Consider the following 19,240-nt stretch of genomic DNA (forward strand, 5'->3'; position numbering starts at 1 on the left):
AAATGGAAAGCTGCGTTAGGAACGCAATGGGTAACCATGGACACAGATCTTAACTCGGACATTTAATAGTTCTACGGCCTCAGACAAACCACCCAGTAAGAGTCTCTTCTTATCAGAGGGGTAGGTTAGCAGCTTTGGGCACAGAGTACATATTTAATAAAACCGTTACCTTATCATGACTATATTAACAAATAGGTAGTTAACACATGCAGGCTGAATTTGAACCCAGTTAAAGTTTGTTCCTTCTCTTAGCTACACTTTATAAAAACTTTGAAAGGACACAGGTCCCCTTTGCTGCCTCGGGAAATGGTTTATCAGAGGCCACTGAGAAGGAGGACAGTGACACCTGTTCCTTCTTGGCCACCGTGAGAAAAGGTGAGGCGGGGCCGGAAGGTAGGGAAGATCATATTCTGCAGCTTCTGGGGTTCAATGACTTTCTACTTCCTGTCTAAGTTTGGATGCTGAGGACAGGGCTCCCAATGGGGAGCAACAAAATGATGCTATGGTTTAGCCTTTGCCCTTTGAAGGGGGCAATTTAAAAGGAAGAGGCTTTTTAAGTCAGGATCTTTTCTCCAAAACCTCTACAGGGAACGCTCCCTGTGTGAGTGAGGGTGCCTCAACCCCTGTCACATACACAAGGACCACAATGAGAACACAGTCCTTTCAGTTTGAAGAATGCTGGTCTCAGAGAAGTTGGTTTCAAAGTGATACACCAAACCCTTTCTAACTGCTTCCACATAAGCTTATGTAAAGCTTTCTTTTTTTTCATCTTTAAACAAACCGCTTTCAAGTTATTTTGAACAAAATTTTACTTTTCCATAGAATTTTGTCATCTTTCTCATAGACAAAGTAATGACAGATTTTAAAAGTGTACTTTTTGGACCTTTCAAAGGAGACTATTTTCTGGTTGCGTCCTAAAAATCTACATGACACATGAAAGCAACCAACCTGATTTTTCTTTGCCTTTTGAAGAAGAAAAACAGACTTCCTTCCTCAATACTTCATAGCCCTGAGCCAGTTTTATTTGCTCAACAAATATTTAATAATCACCTAAAATCTAAAAAAATAAAAATCTGTTGTTTGGCCTCGTTGAGATAACTGATGGAATACCCAGAAGGCTGAGCCTTCTATTTCTGAAATGAGCCAGGGCAGGTAGCATTTGGGAAGCGTGTTCCTGATTGCCAGGACACAGTGGCCAGCCACTGTCTGCACGTACAAAGCAAACAGCAGCAGCCAGGCCAGAAGAGAAATAACCTCTGTCCTGCAGTCCCCAGTGACAACTCTATTTCTAGGGCCTCTGTCTTTATTTATCCACTCCTGACACTGCGAAGCCCTGAGACCCCTTAACACTAACCCTCCAAGTCTGACTCCCTGCTCCTAGATGACCAGCTGCGGGGGAGGGGTGTCCCTGATTCCCCCCATACTGACCAGGCCTGTCTCCTGTCTTCACCCACCTTGCCCTTCTGCCTGCTCCAATTTCCAGAGCACTCAAAGCATCTTTCTCCTCTTCACCTCTTCACATCCTCTAGTAATAGAGTGACTATTTTTTAATTAGTTGTGAAAAGAAAGGTATACATTCTGTACCTAAATGAATGCCAAAACCTACAAATTAAATTTCCTAAGGGTATATCTTATTTTTATACTATCTGTATTACTAGCTATTGACATTTGACCAGTGCTCAGTATGTTGAAGAATAAACAAATCTACTCCTTAATTGGACCTAATTGTAGATGACATCACTCTAATAAACAGACTCATGGCCCTAACTGGTTTGGTTCAGTGGATAGAGCGTCGGCTTGTGGACTGAAGGGTCCCGGATTCAATTCTGGTCAAGGGCATGTACCTTGGTTGTGGGCACATCTCCAATAGCAGGTGTGCAGGAGGCAGCTGATCGATGTTTCTGACTCTCTATCCCTCTCCTTTCCTCCATGTAAAATATCAATAAAGTATATTTTTTTAAAACACACTCATGGCACTTACTTTGTGACGGGGAGCATAAAAAGTATCAGCCTTCGAACAATTCTATAAGATAAGAAGTAGTACCATTACCATTTTATAGATGGGGAAATTAAGGCACAGAGAGGTTAAGTAGCTCGCCCAAGGTCACACAACAGACAGTAGTGGTAAATTAAACACAGGCAGGTGGATTCCAGAGTCATGGCTCTTAACCACTCTGTCTCTTATGTGACTGAAAAGTAGTAAGAATATTTTATTGCAATTGAATTATCACTATTTTAAGCTTTGAATGTTTGCCCTCTCTTCCAACAAAAGCCAATTCATAATATAGTTTAACGCAAAGTGGGTTAGTTATCATAGCATTATTTATGAATCTGAAAATCTTCAGGTAATTCCACTTAAGCAAAATACATGAAAGTTAAGCAAAGGAACTAGGTAAATCCATGACAAAGAACTATTGCCTTCAAAAAAACAGTATCTGCTCCATTTCAAAGGCTCACAGAACCTGAGGGCTGGAAGGAAAGAACATTAAAATCACCTGCAAAGCGCTTCTTCCCACCTCTACCCAACCACAGCCCCTCCTTCAGCCAATACTCATACCCGTAATGATTTCACTTCCTCTCAAGTCACCAAGCAGCACCCATGCCCCCTCTCTTTGAACATGTGTATGTCAGGAACTCATCAGCCATTGGTTTTCTTTTAACATATTTTTATTGATTCAGAGAGGCAGGTAAAGGGAGAAAGAGATAGAAACATCAATGAAGAGAGAGAATCATTGATTGGCTGCCTCCTGCATGCCCAACACAGGGGATAGAGCCCGCAATCACAGCATGTGCCCCCACCAGGAATCGAACCGTGACCTCCTGGTTCATAGGTAGACACTCAACCACTGAGCCACCCGACCGGGCTCATTAGCCATTCTTCAAGTGCCTTATAAGTTAGGTGAATAAAAAGTAGCTGGCACTTTTTCCAAGACTTCCTTATTAAGTTAAAAACAAAACGAAGGCTTAGCATCACACAGTCAACCAAGGAATTCTTCCTAAAATAACTTTTCCACTGCAGTCAATCAGGTGAGTTGGAAGGAGTCTGGGTAAAGTAACACAGAGCAGAGGCTGCTGGAGTCACCCCGAGCCGGCTGGACAACGGTCAGGCCAGACTCCAGGAATGCAGGGCAGCCATCTTTCTGCATCTCTTAAGTTCTAATCGTAGGAAGAAAAGTCAACAGAAAATTCCCTGAGGAGAAAATCAATGATGCCCCTTGGAAAGGGATGAGACAGACAGAAAGAGAGCCAGAGAGCTAATTAGTGCTACTCAGAAGGCAAATTAAGGCCTTTTCTTTGACAAGCTGGAAAGAGCTGGGTAAGGAAGAGCTTCTGCCACCCCTCTCTGGCCTCCAACAGATGGCCAGCGGGCTGGTGCAGGTACTCACACAGGAATCTGCAGTCAGACACACACAGTCCTGCGCTGTTGGACAAAGTGTAAATGACAAAGAGGCAGAAAAGGGGAAAAATCACAATGGAGATGGACAAGAAATGGATCACTGTAGTAGTTTATTTAAAGGAAGCAATTAAACTCGTTCATTCCATAAATATTTATCCAACACCTTCTGAGCAATAAGAACAGGATTCAGTAATTCAAAGATAAGGTACAATTTCTGTCTTCAAAGGAGCTACCAACTGAGCAGGGAATAATGATACTTATAAAAGTTCACGCTACACAAGGCACTGCACCGAGTCCTTCGCTTGGTGTAACTCATTCAATTCTCCTAACAAAACTCTCTGAAGGAAGAGAGAGTTTACCATTCCCCCACTTTAGAGATGAATATGCTGAGCTCCAAAGGTTTACACAACATGCCCAAGATCAACTACAGGATGCCAGGTCCAAGCTCTACTTTAATTCCCAGAGCAGGAAATCCCAGTTCAGTCTTAACAGTGCTCTTGAAAGCACCATCTGAGGTCAGGGTAGGATCGACCACCTGTCACAGAAAGTGGACACTTCTGAGCTCAGTCCTAAAGAGGAGCTTGCCTGGAGAACAAGCCAAAGATGAATTATGAGCGTACTATGTGCAAACATAATCCGGTGTTCTTATTTCTTTAATCTTTTTCATTGCATTGGTTTGCTATGCCTTGTGAGAGGCATAACATTCCAAGCAGTTCAAACAATGCCAAGAGTTCAAACAGCTCCAATCCGTCCAAGCAATTTGAAATTAGTCCATTATTGCAGTTACTTCAAGCAAATTAAATTTCAAAGAGGAAAAAAAAGAAAGCCTAGTAGCTTAGATTCTGTTTTCCTCCTTACCTTCCTTTTCCAGTTATCCACTGTAAGAAAAGCCCAAACACTGTCTTTGAATTGTGGTTAACTGTTATCCTGAAATTGCAATTACAGGATCTCAGAAAAAAATAATAATTAGGATCAGTATTACCAATACAACCCCACGTAAGAAAGCAAATGTCATAGCCAGCATGTAGGCGATGGTCCTTCCAGATGCTCCCTGTCTCACAGAGAGAGTGACTAAGCCCACTCCAAGGATACCTCGGGGCTGAACAGGGAATGTGTATCCAGATGCCAGCCCAGAAGGCCATGGATGTGCCGCCAGCCTGGGCCCTCACTGGGAGTCCCCATTTTCTCAGATTAGAAAGGGAAGTGATCCAAAAAGCCAGCTCTAGTCTGAATTACTTTGGCCCGATGCTATGTGGCCACAGAAAAAAACCTGAACACCAGCAAAGCTCCCTTCAACTTCTCCATCCCCTAATTCCATGGGACCCAAGGCTGCCAAACTTCCATATAAAAATCAAGCCTCTAAAAGATCAATTAGAGCAGATTAAGTACTCTGGATGGTGGTTCGAGTGCAGTTGTGCCTGGTGTGTATCCTGATTAAGGAAGTCTACACTTAGCCAAGCCCTAAGTGATTATGGAGGATGGAAACACTAAGTTAGAACCACGGTTTTCCTCTGACCCTAACGTCTAAATATCAGAGGAAAACATAAAACAAATAACATGGGTTTACATAGAAGGAGGATGCATACTCATATTCCGAAGAAAACTTCCCCTATGCACTAGCGATTTCCATGCAAGGAAGAACAATATCTGTACTAGCCTACTTGGCTCTCCGCATCCCAACTGTCTTTCTGATGATCGGTAAACTTGCTTTGCAGAACAAAATGCCAAAAAGGAAACACTATGTTCTCATCATCACCCTATAAAAAAAAAAAAATAGATCTTTTTTATACCTAGCTGACTAACCTAAGAAGTCAAAACTCTCCTTACGGGGGGTGTCTAGTCTCACCGCCCCTGGTTTCTAAGTAGAGACAGTGACACCCAGGCATCTACATCTCATAAGTCATGGTGACTGCCTGAGCCTCCTTCAAACAAGATCACGCTTTCTCATTTCTTCTGTGCTGCTCCAGGAGCCCCGGGCAGGCCAGCTCTTCCCTGGATCTGGGCTCACCTACACCACACCTGTGTAATTTTTATTAAAAGACGTATAAAACTCCAAGATTGGCATCTTCACAGAGATGGCAGGTGTCATGTAGGTGGTTTTGTTCTCAGAAGCAAAACCAACCTATTTTTGACGATCATGAATGTATAATCATTTTTATTTCTGAAATAGCAGAGGAGTTCCTTCATATTATATAGCCAAAGCAGCACAGACGAAAGAATAAAGTATACAAAATAGCATATATAATGATCCATGGTATATTACAGAAGAGCATGTAGATTTAACGCATGCGCGCGCAAACACACACGTGGAGAGAGTTCAAACCAGAAATGAATGCTCAGGGAAGCATGATGGTTTTAAAACAAAGTCATTCAGCATCAAATCTAGGTTTGAACTCTTCCTCCTATCCAAGCTCTAAGCCCCAGGCTCATTTTTTATAAAATAGAAACAACCATAAGCATAGCATAGGACGGTCATAAAGAGTTAATAAGATAGAATATACAATAACACTGAACACAGTGCCTGGTACACAGAGGATGATAAGCATCAGTTACCTCTCCTTCCCCTTCCCTATGTGCCTCAAAAGATTTTTAAAATATATTTTTGTTGATTTCAGAGAAGAAGGAAGAAGGAGAGAGAGAGAGAGAAGCATCAATGATGAGAGAGAATCATAGATTGGCTGCCTCCTGCATACCCTCTCCTGAGGATCAAGCCCACAACCCCCAGCATGTGCCCTGACCAGGAATCCATCCATGACCTCCTGGTTCATAGGTCGACACTCAACCACTGAGCCACACTGGCTAAGGCTAAAAGATTATTTTTAATATTACTGACAGAAAATGGGAATGCTTAGAGTGGTTTTTTAAAAAATCCTACACATATGTATCTGTTGCAGCACCATAATTTGCAAAGAAAAAGGAAGTAGTAATTTTAAGGAAAAAAAAAAGCACAAGCTCACTTGCACTGCCTTCTAAACCTTCAGCTTTACAGTCTACAGAGACTATTTGCTCCAAGGGAGCAGAATCTGAAATAAAGGAAAAATTCTCATGGGAAAAATGGTTCCTAAAAAAGAAAAAAGCCAAGAAAGAAAAGATAATGAGGGAAAATCGAGGGGTGTGTGTAAAGGGGTTTATTTTACTTAACAAAGTAAAAGTCAAGCAAAATGAATAATCTGCCTCCAGAAACGTTTATTTAAAGGCTCTTTGTAAAGGGCTCCGGTTCCTAAAAAGACAGGAGTCACTGCATATGCCCACCCACTCCTCATTTATTTTTAAACCCCAGATTATATGTTTCTTAGCAACAGAAGGAGCAGACAAGACCCCCCCTACCCACATGCACATGCACACCCTCTCCCAAAGCCCCCTTCTTTCCTGTCAGTGCCATTCCACAAACACCCATGTTCTCCAGAAAATAGGTTTGAGCTACCTGCACGGCTCCTCTTCCCCACCTTAAATGATCCCCCTTATACAAGCAGCCGTACTTCGCACTCTCACTGAACCCTTTGGCTCCAACTCCCTTCTGTGAGGCCCTGCTAACCCCCTCCATTCTCTCCCACCAGGCGCTGTCCTCAGGTGCCCCCGAAGGGAAGTGGCAGTCCTCCCTGAGGAGCCAAAGCCGGAGCTGCCCTCCCTTACAGACCAGTCACTACCCCACCGGCGAAACAGTCCCACACGGCCACCTCTGACGCCTGCACTGTGGCTGCCCGTGGTAAGTGGGCAGGCCATGGACCCTGACTCTAAAAATAGTAACAATCATGGAAATGGGACATGTTCCAGGTTACAAACATGTGCCAGATGAAATCACCTACCTTTCTGCAGTCTTTCCCCTGACTCGGGGACTGCCTGGCCTTGTCTGACTGGGCGCAGTTTGTGAGTTCAAAGATCAATTGCTTAGCCTCTTTTTTTTTGGGGGGGGGGGGGGGGGGGGGGAGATTAGGGCATCAATACTCAGATATTAGTGTACTGACACATTGCCAGAGGAGCTGGGTAAAAATTCCCACCCATCGCTCCAAAACTCACGGAGAGGTGGGATTTGGAAGCCTTGGGTGGTGGGAATTGTTCACCAGCCACCCGAGGTGACACCGCTGCCAGGGGGAGTGCTGAATAGGAAGCCTGACAGCCCTTTTGAAAAGGAAATTGTAATCACAAAGTAGGACCCGTTTTCTATAGAGGATTCAAGCCCTCCGCAGGAGAACATCGCGTCTGGGGTTCCACGACCGTGTCTGTGTGCGCGCCCACTCACACATGCACCTGTGACCATGTGACCCAGCAAGGGGTGGCCCTGCACAGTACCGGTTCCCAGGAGAGAATGACCCCGGCCAAGAGGCAAGCCGAAATGATTTCCCTTGCAAACTCTGGCTTGGTAGCCCTACCCAGTGAGGAGTCCGATGGAAGCCAATATCCCAGGAGCCGGAGCCCAGACCCAGGATGTGCTTCCCGTCACCGCCCACCACACAATCCCGATTCCTAAATAGGCTGAATGTGGCCCCTGCTCCCCTCAGGGCCAGACAGGCCACCAGAACCAGGAAGGAGAACTGCCTGTGCCCCAGCACATCTCCAGAGAGCTACTCCACTCTCCACAAGCCCCTCTAAATTTAGAAAGAGAACGATCGTTGGGTCCCAATCTATGTGAGTAACTAAGAGAGCAAGTCAGGTGGGAACCACCTCAACGCACAGCAGACGGGATGCACCCAAGGGACGTGGGAGCAGCCACCTCCCTGGGAAGATGGTCTCCGTGTCATCAGAAGCCACCGCTTGGACACAGCACATGCCCCCTCCAGCCAGCCCAGGCCCTGCCAGCGGGGATCCCGGTGATTCACACCCGTAGCCCGTCCATACCACACACACCCGCACAAACCCACGCCCTCCATCCTCTGCTTCTGCTTACATAACAGCACGTGGTGCGCCGGGCTGAACACTTTCTACGGGCTTCTGGAAAGGGACTGCTGCCTCCGAAGGAGTAAGGTCCGGAGAATGCTTTTCCTGGCTCCTTTTCAAGACAGCCCCTGAGCCCTAGCAAGTACCATCTTTGAAATCCTGTGCTTATCATCTTGACTTTTAAAAAGGAATAAGCAGTAAGCGCGGCCTCTGACACCCTCCAAACCTCTCACATCTTTATTCCTGCCTGGTGCCCAGGGGCTGGAGGAGGTGAGGGGGAGCAGAGAACCTACTGAATCCTCTTGCTCATTTCTGGATCCGACACAATGTGGGGCACTCCTTTATCCTAACGTGGTGGCCACGTATTCCACAATGTCCTTGTCTCACAAGCACATCCCATCCTCCGGGGGGGCAAGCACTGTCCCATTTTCCGCCTCCCCCCTCGCTTGACCACAGGCTCCCCAAGTCGTCCTTCCGGGCACACCTAGTCGAGAGGGAGAGAGAGCATGTGTGCGTGTAACCCCGTAACCAGGTGCGTGTCTGCAGACACAGTTCCCCATGGACCCCCTTCCTTCCTGCAGGTCCGACCTCCTCCGTGCAGACCCGGGCCCCTCCGGGCCCCGCCGTTGGGCTCCCCTACGGAGCTGGTGCCCAGGGCTCCCCGGGCGAACTGCGGGAGGCAGGGGGAGTGGCTGCAGAGGACGCCGCCGGTTTAGGGACAACTTTGAAGGTTTCTCCCAAGAAAACCAGGCGGCTCTGGGCGTGCACCCCCTCCGCTCCCCTCCCGCACACGCGCGCGCCGTTTTGTTGTTGTGCTGACCTCGGGGACCCCGCCTTCCCTCCTGTCCTCCCGGCACAGGGGAACGGGCAGCAGCTTCTCTCCAGCCCCAAAGGATGGGGTGACAGGAGAACACACCTCCAGGGGGAAAGGGGTGAGGGGAGCGCACAGGTGACCCGCTCGGCGGCGGCGCCCCTCGGAGGGGAGGAGCGGGTGGCGCCCGCGCGGCTCGGGTCCCCGCGCCCCGGCCCCCGCCGCCTACCTGTAAGAGACCTGCTTCCGGAAAGTTAAGTTCCGCAGCTTCTCCTCCAGCGCCTCGTCCTTGTCCCTCGCGCCGGCGGCCGCGGGCTCCTCCGGGGCAGCGGCTCCCGCCGCGCCCGCCGCCGCGCCCCGCGGGTCCGCGCCGCCCTCGGCGCCCAGGCAGCCACTCCCGGCGCCGCTTCCGCCGCCGCCCGGCGCCCCCTGCTCCTCGCCCGCCGCGGGGCTGGGGTTCATGGCGCCGCTCCGGCCGCCGCCGCGCAGGGAGGCAGGCGAGGCGGCCCCGCTGCCGCGGAGGCCGGGCCGGCGGGCGGCGCTGGCTGCGAGGGAGCGGGCAGGTCCGCGCGCCGCTGGCAGGGGCGACAAATGGCAGCCCCTTCCCGCAGCATCCATCCGCCGCGGCCCCGCACCGGGGCATTGTGGGAAACTCCGTGCCTCCACTCCCCCGGCCTGGCCAATCAGAGGGCGCCTCCCTCCGCCGCCCTCCACCGCCCCGCGCCCTCCCGGGTGCGCCCGAGCCCGCCAGCCCCCCGGACCTTCCCGAAACCGGGAGCGCCCGCGGAGGATGCACTTGAACTCCGCCCTGAGGCTGCAAGAGAGGGGATGGAGGGAGGGGGAGGAGAGGCTGCGGGGCGCTGGCCGCGAACACGCGCGGCGGAGCGGGGAGCATTGGAGGGAAACTCCTCGGACCGCTTGCCGCGCCCCGGTGCCTGCGCCCGGGGGCTGGGACCGGACCGGCACGCTGCCCGCCCAGCTCTCCTCCCGGCCGGTGACCCCTGGCCCAGGCCCCGGGCAGCATTCTCTCCGCCACCGTTCTCCGGGGCCCGCAGAGGCTACCGTAGGCGGGACAGGGACACCCTTGGGGCTCAGAGAAAGCTCAGCCGGTGGGAACCTGGGAGGAAATTCGTGCGCCCTGTAAAGTAAGAGGTGCGGGGAGGTCAAGTTCATGATCCGGGCAAAGCGCCCGCCTCCTCTCTCGGGGTGAGGGCTGGGACCCTGCATGCCTGAACTCTCCAGCCCAGGGTCTTCCTTGCACAGAGCCCGCTCTCCCTCAACAGAGGTTAATTTGATGGAGTCGGAGCACAGGTCCCTCTGTGAAGTAGAAAGAGAATCGGGGGGGGGGGGGGGGGGCAGAAGCGAGGGAGGGAGGGCGCCGGCGCCGGGTGCTGGTGCCTCGGGAGGGGCTCCCCCAAGGAGGGGCTTCCAGCCACTTGGGACCCCTCTTCGGAAACATCCCAAACTTTGCAGGATCTGCCCATTTCACGGCTCACCTCACCATGACCCTTTGTTTCTGACACGTTGGAAAACTTCATGGGGTTTGAATATGTGCTCCAAAGTGTGTGAGACAGAGACTTTTCCACAGTAGAAGTTTCCACCCAAGTAATCTCAGCTGTCAACAAACACAAGAAAGTTCCATACTGAAGGCTGAGTGGAGTAACCAAAAGGTATAGGTACATTGAGGCGTGGTAAGAGGACCAGGCCAGTGAAGAATTTCAGATCAGCGTTGTACAACCCCAGACAAGTTGCTGGATTTTTTCCCCTTTTTTTTTCTTACGTCTAGAATTAGGGGATTGAACAAAACACCTCAAAACCCTCCCAATTCCCCACATTCTGTAATTATCCTCCGTATGGACATGATAAGCCAGAAGTGCCCTGGGCTCCATCTTCAGAGGGGACGGGGAGTACCAGATGCTTCAGCAGTGATGTTAACTAAGACCCACACATACCCTGTATATCCCTGAGACCACGGAAACCTCATCTTACAGGGATTACCTGACAGCTTCCCCCGCTGCTCTCCATGCGTTCTATAGTCCGTTCTCTAGCGCAACCCCCAAGATACTGCTGATGCCTTATCCTCTTCCAATGACGTGCTATTGTCGCTAGAACAAAGTTCAAACAACTCCTTCACTGATCTCCGAGGTCACAGGAATGGACAATGCGTCAGCCCTGTCCACGTCCCCCCTTCCTACAGTCTTGATGGTGCCACTCTGAACTGGACTCCTTACAAGCTTCAGAGAGTCCCTGCTCTCTCTGCTCTCATCTCTCATGCCTAGGTCTGCTGTGTCCTCTTCCACCCTCCTCTCACTCCTGATATCACCTCGCTAACTAGTACACCTCCATCAGATCAGATGTCAGTGTACATGTTTCCCCGCCCCCATTAGAAACCTCCATCGATCTCCTTCGGGACAGTGATGCGTGAGCCGAGAACAGGCCACCCTTGCACTATGACACTAAACTTTAGCCACTGCAACTGCGGGTCACTTGTCTGTCTCTCCCCCATGTGCATGAAGGCTACATGTTGTTTATCACAATGTCCCCCTGGGAATTAGCATCATAATTGTGCACATTTTAGGCCATTATAAAGGGTTTATTGACTTAGGAAAGAAATATAAATGGCTTTGAGTATATAAACATATACTCAAATTCACTTATTTCAAAAGAAATTCAATTTTAAACTAGAATAAGATGTCATTTAAAAAAATAAGTTTGATAATAGATGCTCACGGTGATGGGGTAGGATAACCAACAGTGGCTCAAATGGTTGGCATTGTTTGGTACAGCCTCTCTGCTGTGAAGTTTGGCGATATATATCAATATTTGAAATTTGCAACCGAATTAACCTAGCCATTCTGCTTCCAGGAATTTGTCCTCTGATATCCTTGTAGATGTACACAAAATATTGAAGACTGAAAACAACCTAAATGTTTGTTAGTATAGAATCAATTAGCTAAATTATTATTAGTCCAAACAAAGGAATTCTCTGCAGCCTTGAAGAGAATAAGGTAGATTGATACATGTTAATATAAAACAATTTCAGAAATGTTAACTGGAAGAGAAAAACTGGATTCAGCATATTTAGTATGCTACCATTTATAGAAAAAAAGGAGGGTGGCTGTAAATATAATTATTTCAAAAAATATATAATACTTAAGAAAACAGTGATTCTCCAACAGAGTTAAGTGGCCAGAGCTAGAATCTTGAGTTTTTGCCTGATTAAATCAATACATACCAACAGGAGACAGAATGTCTCCCAGCCTCATGGGAAAGCCAGTTGGACCATCAGGTGTGTGTTTGCATATTTAGAGTGCACCAACAAAAAAAAATCAACTAAACAAAAGAAAACTGGGTAAAAAAGAAATGACCATTTTGAAGATACACCTGAATTTAAAACAGAGAGGAGACCCTACAACTGAGAATCACAATTCCAGCCTAAGTCAAATAAACTTTTGCATTGAGTGGCCTTCTGAAAAGTTACTTAAAATATCATTTGTCCTTTTAGACATTTTTTTGTTTTTGTTTTTCAATGGTCACTAAGCAACCTTGTAATTATTTATTCAACTTCTTAGTTACCTTGACTCTAAAAAGTGGACTCCTTTTTAAATGGATCAGAAGAAGCATTCCAATTATAGGAAAAGAAATTGACAGTCAGGTTTAAAATGCAACTCAGCCCTAGCCGGTTTTGCTCAGTGGATAGAGCATGGACCTGCAGACTGGAAGGTCCTGGGTTTGATTCAGTTCCAGGACACGTACCTTGGTTGCAGGCTCAGTCCCCCATAGAGGCCGTGCAGGAAGCAGCAGATTGATGATGTTCCTCTTTCATAGATGTTTCTATTTCTCTATCCCTCTCCCTTCCTTTCTCTCTAAAAAGCAATAAAAACATAATATTATTTTAATGTATCTCAAATGATTTTCAGTAACCTAAACAAGGAAATGAACTTCCCTGGGTATCTTGAAACATCCCACCTCTAATCCCAGACCTCACCTTCATCACTGGACCCAAAGCCATGCCCAATTAGTTGGGCTTCTTATCTCATCTTTCTATTATCAATTACTGTTCATTCTAAAATAGGTATTATCCCAGTCTTAAACACCAAATGTGAGTGTCCTAAATTCTAAGTCTAATCAAAAAACATTTTAAGCATGAAATTTTAAAGAAATCAGACATTTTTTAGATTTAGATAAGACTGCAAAATCATTAATAAAGAGAACATTGTGTCTAACATTTTTTAAATGTACATAGCTATCAGGAATTTTTAGGGAATAACACAGAATCATGTTTTTGTTATTTTAAAACAAATAACATAAACCAAACACACACTTTTAAGGTGTCAGCTATTTATAGACCAACTTAAGGGTAATAGAGCTAATGGAAATATTGTCACTGAAGGAAAATTTTCAGATTGAGCTTAATCCTGCCTCCCAACCTTTCTACTTGCTACTTTTGCCACCTGGAACACTCTACCTCAGAGGTTCCCAAACTTTTTCACTTCACAGAACCCTTGGTAATTATTTTTCCTGTGACCTGTAGGCCAAAAGAAGAACCTAATATTTATGTTTACTAGGTAGTTCAGTGCTAACAGTTTAATAACTATTTATGTTTCAACAACTTTAGTAGCTGTTCTAAAAATCATAAAATACATAAATTGACAGAAAAAAACAATGTTTGTATTTCATTCTTAAATAGCCACAATTTCTTAATAACAAGATAGCAATGGGTATGGCATAACTTCTCCAACCTTGGGATCATGTTAGACCCTGCCACCCTCTTTTCCTGTTCCACACTGAATTTCACATGGTATGGCTTTTTATAAGAGCAACCACTGAAAACCCAGCTTTGCCAAAATGATGATGTCACGAAAGAATGTGGAGTGATCCAATGTTGAAACTGTCAACATTCAACTAATAGTTTGCATGGTGTTTAACAGATGTGGCATGTCCCTGCATTTCCCTCAAATTTTTCAAATATCCTGCAGTGCCCCTTGAATTCATTGCAGAGACGAAACACCCCCCCACACACACACACACAGTTCAGGAACAGTGATTCAAACCCCCAAAACATTTAATGGTGTTTGTTTTTGCGTGATTCCCTAAAAAACAGATCCTGAGGCACAGTTTATAAGCCAAGACTTCACGGGAAATTGAAATTCCAGAACTTTTTAAAGGGAAAAGAAAAGACCAAAAAGAAGGAAAAATAGCCGAAACTGGTTTGGCTCAATGGATAGAGCGTCGGCTTGGGGACTGAAAGGTCCCGGGTTCGATTCCGGTCAAGGGCATGTACCTTGGTTGTGGGCATATCCCCAGTAGGGTGTGTGCAAGAGGCAGCTGATCGATGACTCTCTCTCTCATCGATGTTTCTAACTCTCTATCTCTCTCCCTTCCTCTCTGTACAAAATCAATAAAATATATATTAAAAAAAAAAAGAAGGAAAAATAAGTTCAAGGTTGTGAGTTATGAGATGGCTGCACCCCAACAAATAAACATACCTGGTGGCTTGGGCACCAGAACTTCCTCCAAACAGAACTGACATCATCATCTCCTCTATGGTGTCCCATTTCATCTACGATGCATTCTGTCTGCAAGAGAAAGAGGAATTTCTCTGCCACTTTCTTCCTGTGTCTGTCTCTCACTGGTTGAAGTTTGTCCCTTAAGGAATTAACTCACCCTGACTTCTAGGTTGTATTACTGGCTTTGAGGCAGCGTCTGGGGAACCCAGACCTCCTTGTCCCTTTCTAGAAGTGATGGGAGGGACCTCTAAAGACAGAGGCTGCTTGGACCTGCTCACTAAGGCTCCTGCCAATGAAGTCTCCTTGAAGGCTGTGCAGGAGTCCAGCCCTCCTTTTCAGAGGCTGAGAGAACTGTCTAAACTGTGCTACTTACTTTTGTCTTTCCTTTCTTAGGAGGTCTATATTAGCTGTGTTCAACAAAACTGTAGTAGGCACACAACACATGTTTACTGAGAGAATGAACGCCTGTTATCCAGCACTCATTTGCCTATGAGGAACATCAGAGGGCCAATAGGAAAGGTGCCGGGATTGTAAGTTTGCCAGTTAATAAGAGAAGAAGGGATCCCCTTGAGGAATGCGCGATGAGCCTGAGACCCTCAGGCTTGCGTCACTGCCATTACAAAATATGAAGCTACATTGAGAGCCTGAAATTAAAATGAAGAAGCATATTTTAGGTTCTACTGATAGGGATTGATAGGAATTCTTTAGCATAGGCAGTCCCCACGAAAGAGTTAAGGAAAAATTGAGCTATTCTATCTCCAGGATGGAAGGGGTCTGTAGATCATCCAACCCAATCTTCCATCCATGTACAGTGCTCCCACAACCTCACTCCGAGTGATCCCTTTTAGCCTGGAAACACTGAAGTTACAAGGAATCACTACTTTTTGAGATAATCCAGTCATTTTCAACAGGCTCTCTTGTAAACTCTTCCCGTTTTTCATTACTATTCCTTATTCTAACTGTTGGTGTGCCAAAGAAACTAATGTGGTTTGCAATGTTCCTACACTTGAGCAGCTGGTGTATGGGCCAAAATGAGGGAGTTAACATTTATTTAAGTTCTTTCTGTGTGCTGACCATCCGAAGTCTTTGACCCACCCAGAGTCTTTGAGAGCTGAAGTTTGTCATTCATTGCATTCACATTCCCTTTTGGTTCCTTATCAATGCAGATCTGATCTGCAATGTACTCAGCAAGTCACCAATAAATTTCCTGAAAAAGATAAGGTCAGGATAAGAATGCATAGCATGCCCCATAAACCTCAATCCAAGCTGACAATCATTTGTTTTACAGGCAGTTACCAAATGTCTATATGGGATATGCACTATTCTAAATATTAGAGATTCATCAGGGGAAAATCAACGACCCTGCTTACTTGGTGGTAAATATTCTAGTGCTCCATTTTAGTTGGCGTAAGTAAATTCAGAAAATATTTAATATATTGGTTGAAATAGTCATAATGACCTAAGTCAAATCGGTATTCAGGCTATATCCCTCCAAATTATAATTTTGTAAAGAATTCCCAACGTTAACTATGAAATTAACAATATTACTCTTTAACCAAATCCTCCCACTTCTGAAAATGTATCTTAAGGAAAAACTGCAAGAAAGAGTATTCTAAGTATAGAAAAACATTTGCCATAGAATTGTTTATAATGGTGAGGATGTGAGCTAACACATCAAAAATAGGAAAATAAGTAAATTTTTCAGTCCATTGAAGGAATATTATGCAGATGCCCAAAATAATAGTTATGGATCCATGTAAATTTGTTACACAAATTGCCAATGATATGCCAAATGGAAACCATAGGATATGACGTTGAGTGACATCATCATTGCGACTATATAACATATGGGTATAGAAGACAGAGAAGGGAGCACAGTCAACCTTCTCCTCACTGACACCTCCTCAGTTCAATTTCTTTCGAAGCCAAACATCCCATCTATATCACTTAACTTATACCAAAAACAAAAATTAATTCAACAGGGATCAAAGATCAAAATGTAAGATGGGGGGACAACTCATGACATTGGATTTGGCAAGTATTTTCTAGATATATACAGGCAACAACAGTAAAAATAGATAAATTGGACTACATTAAAATGTAAAACTTTTGTGTATCAAAGGACATAGTTAACACAGTGAAAAGGCAGCCTACAGAATAAGAAAAAATACTTTCAAGTCATATCTGATAAGGAGCTAATATATAGAATATATAAAGAACTTCTACAACCCAACAACAAACGCACAAATAACTTCATTAAAAATGGGCAAAGGAGCAGGGACCGGTTTGGCTCAATGGATAGAGCGTCGGCTTGGGAACTGAAGGGCCCAGGGTTCGATTCCGATCAAGGGCATGTACCTTGGTTGCGGGCATATCCCCAGTAGGGGGTGTGCAAGAGGCAGCTGGTCGATGACTCTCTCTCATCGATGTTTCTAACTTTCTATCTCTCTCCTTTCCTCTCTGTACAAAAATCAATAAAATATATTATTTTTTTAAAAAATGGACAAAGGACCTAAACAGGCATTTCTCCTAAGATGATATACATATAGCCAACAAGCATATAAAATGATGCTCAGCTTCAGTAATCATTAGGGAAATGCAAGTCAAAACCACAATGATATCATCTCACACCCATTAGAATGGCTGCTATAAAAAAAATAGAAAATAAAGAAACTGGAAATAACAAGTGTTAGTGGGAATGTAGAGAAATTGGACCTTGTTCACTGTTGGTGGGGAAGTGAAATGGTGTAGCCACTCTGGAAAATAGTGTGGCAATCCCTCAAAAAATAAAATTACTATATGACCCAGCAATTCCATTCTTTCATACAAAAGAATTAAAAGCAGGCTCTCGAAGAGATACTCCCACACTCATATTCACAGCAGCATTATTTACAAGAGCCAAGAAGTGAAACCAACCCAAGTGTCCATCAATGTCTGAATGGATACACAAAATGTGATGTATACATTATTTTATATGCTTATTGGCTATATGTATATCATCTTTGGAGAAATGCCCATTGGATTATTATTCAGCCTTAAAAAGGGAGGAAGTTCTGACTTATTACACACATTACAACATGGAAAATACTTAACAACATTATGCTAAGTGAAATAAGCCAGTCTCAAAAAAACAAATACCATCTGATTCTACTTGCATGAAGTATTTAGAGCAGTCAACTTCATAGGAAAAGAAAATAGAATGGTGGTTGCAAGGGGATGGGAGAGGAGAAATGAAGAGTTGTATAATTTTTAGTTTTGCAAGATGTTTAAACCTTCTGGAGATTGCTTGCACAACAATGTGAATATACTTAACATTATTGAATAGGATAGTTAGAAATGGTGAAGATGGTAAATTTTGTTACCCCTTTTTTACCACAATAAATTGAAAAATAAACTACTTGTGGAACAAGAGGTAAACTCTGAGGAAAACATGGAAGTGAATTTGTGCTGAGACCACCAATTATTGACTGTGTGTCTGACTTTGTCTCAGACCATGAGCAAGGAAAATAAGTTCTCCAAAGAAGATGAGTCCAAATGAATAGAAGCCACATAGGGGCAATTGCAAGGCAAGGGAAGAAATAATTTCTTGATGGAGCCATCAACGCTAAGTTGCCAATCCCTGCACCAGATTTCAGGACGTTGGAGCTTTCTCTTTCCTCTTCATTAATCAAAGATAATGCAGAATTACAGGGTGAAATGACTTGCCAAAGAGTTTTCCATTTTCTGCCTCTCTGAAATGATGCTGATTGGAGTGAGAAAAGCTCCCTGAGGACAAATGCTCATGCGCTCAGGACCAGAGTTTGCCTGCAGCAAAAACAGAGTGCCCTGAGGTCTACTTTGTTGTTCCCGTTGACAGTCCCTGTGGTGAGCCCAGTGCCATCAGCAGCACTCATTCAGGCCAAGCCACCATTAGGAGCTGCCCTGGAGAACTTTAGCATTTCCCTGTTTTTCTCAAGTGCGTCTGGTCTTTAATTGGATTGCTGTAATTTAACCTTCCTAGGCCAACATTGCTTTGCTCTCCACAGGCTTAAAAGCCGCTCCTTTTACATTTACTCGCACTTCAGTGGATAGTTGATACTATTGTCTCTCAGTCTTCACTGATATATTGAACTCTCTTAAAGGGGGAAAAAAAAGGACTCTTACAAACTCCCGTAGGATCATTTAAATTCTTTCACTTGTAATTTTCATTATTTCACAAAACAAGACATAACGTTGTTATATTTGCCACATGATAATAAACCCAAATAATTTTCAAATACTATAAAAAAAGTACACAAGTCAAATATTCAAAATCATAATAGGAATGTGTGATGGATGACGTTTTTCTCAAATTGAATCACCTTCAGCATGAATGTGGTGCTGTTTGCTCCAGATCGGATTCTTTTGAGATGAGGGTTTTGATAATACTCAGCTGTCTGGTCATATTTCTCTACGCAATTACTGGGAAGACTTTGCTCACACAGGCCATCCTGATGCCACCTGGACTTACTTAACACAAAGGTGTCATATACATAATAATTCCATTTTTAGTCTCTACTCATTTTCCCAGTCACCTCACCAAGGAGTGCTACTTGGTGATCAGTATAATGGAGCTCCAGAATTCACAGGTCATTAGTATTGAGAGGATAATCTGAGTTAAGCAGAATT

At 45.0% G+C, this 19,240-nt stretch overlaps 1 protein-coding gene across 2 annotated transcripts in view; it reads right to left on the reverse strand.

The window, feature by feature from the left end:
- Nucleotides 1-9,716, reverse strand: part of DGKI (diacylglycerol kinase iota) — a 375,198-nt gene extending 365,482 nt beyond the window's left edge. For both annotated transcript variants that reach the window (XM_036428029.2, XM_036428022.2), the window contains exon 1: nucleotides 9,313-9,716. In XM_036428029.2, coding sequence (XP_036283922.1) covers nucleotides 9,313-9,701 — 389 coding nt within the window. In that variant the 5' untranslated portion in view covers nucleotides 9,702-9,716. The remainder of the gene's footprint in view (nucleotides 1-9,312) is intronic.
- Between the last annotated feature and the right edge of the window lie 9,524 nt (nucleotides 9,717-19,240).

This window comes from Pipistrellus kuhlii, unplaced genomic scaffold (assembly GCF_014108245.1).
Source record: "Pipistrellus kuhlii isolate mPipKuh1 unplaced genomic scaffold, mPipKuh1.p scaffold_m20_p_10, whole genome shotgun sequence".
Lineage (NCBI taxonomy): Eukaryota > Metazoa > Chordata > Mammalia > Chiroptera > Vespertilionidae > Pipistrellus > Pipistrellus kuhlii.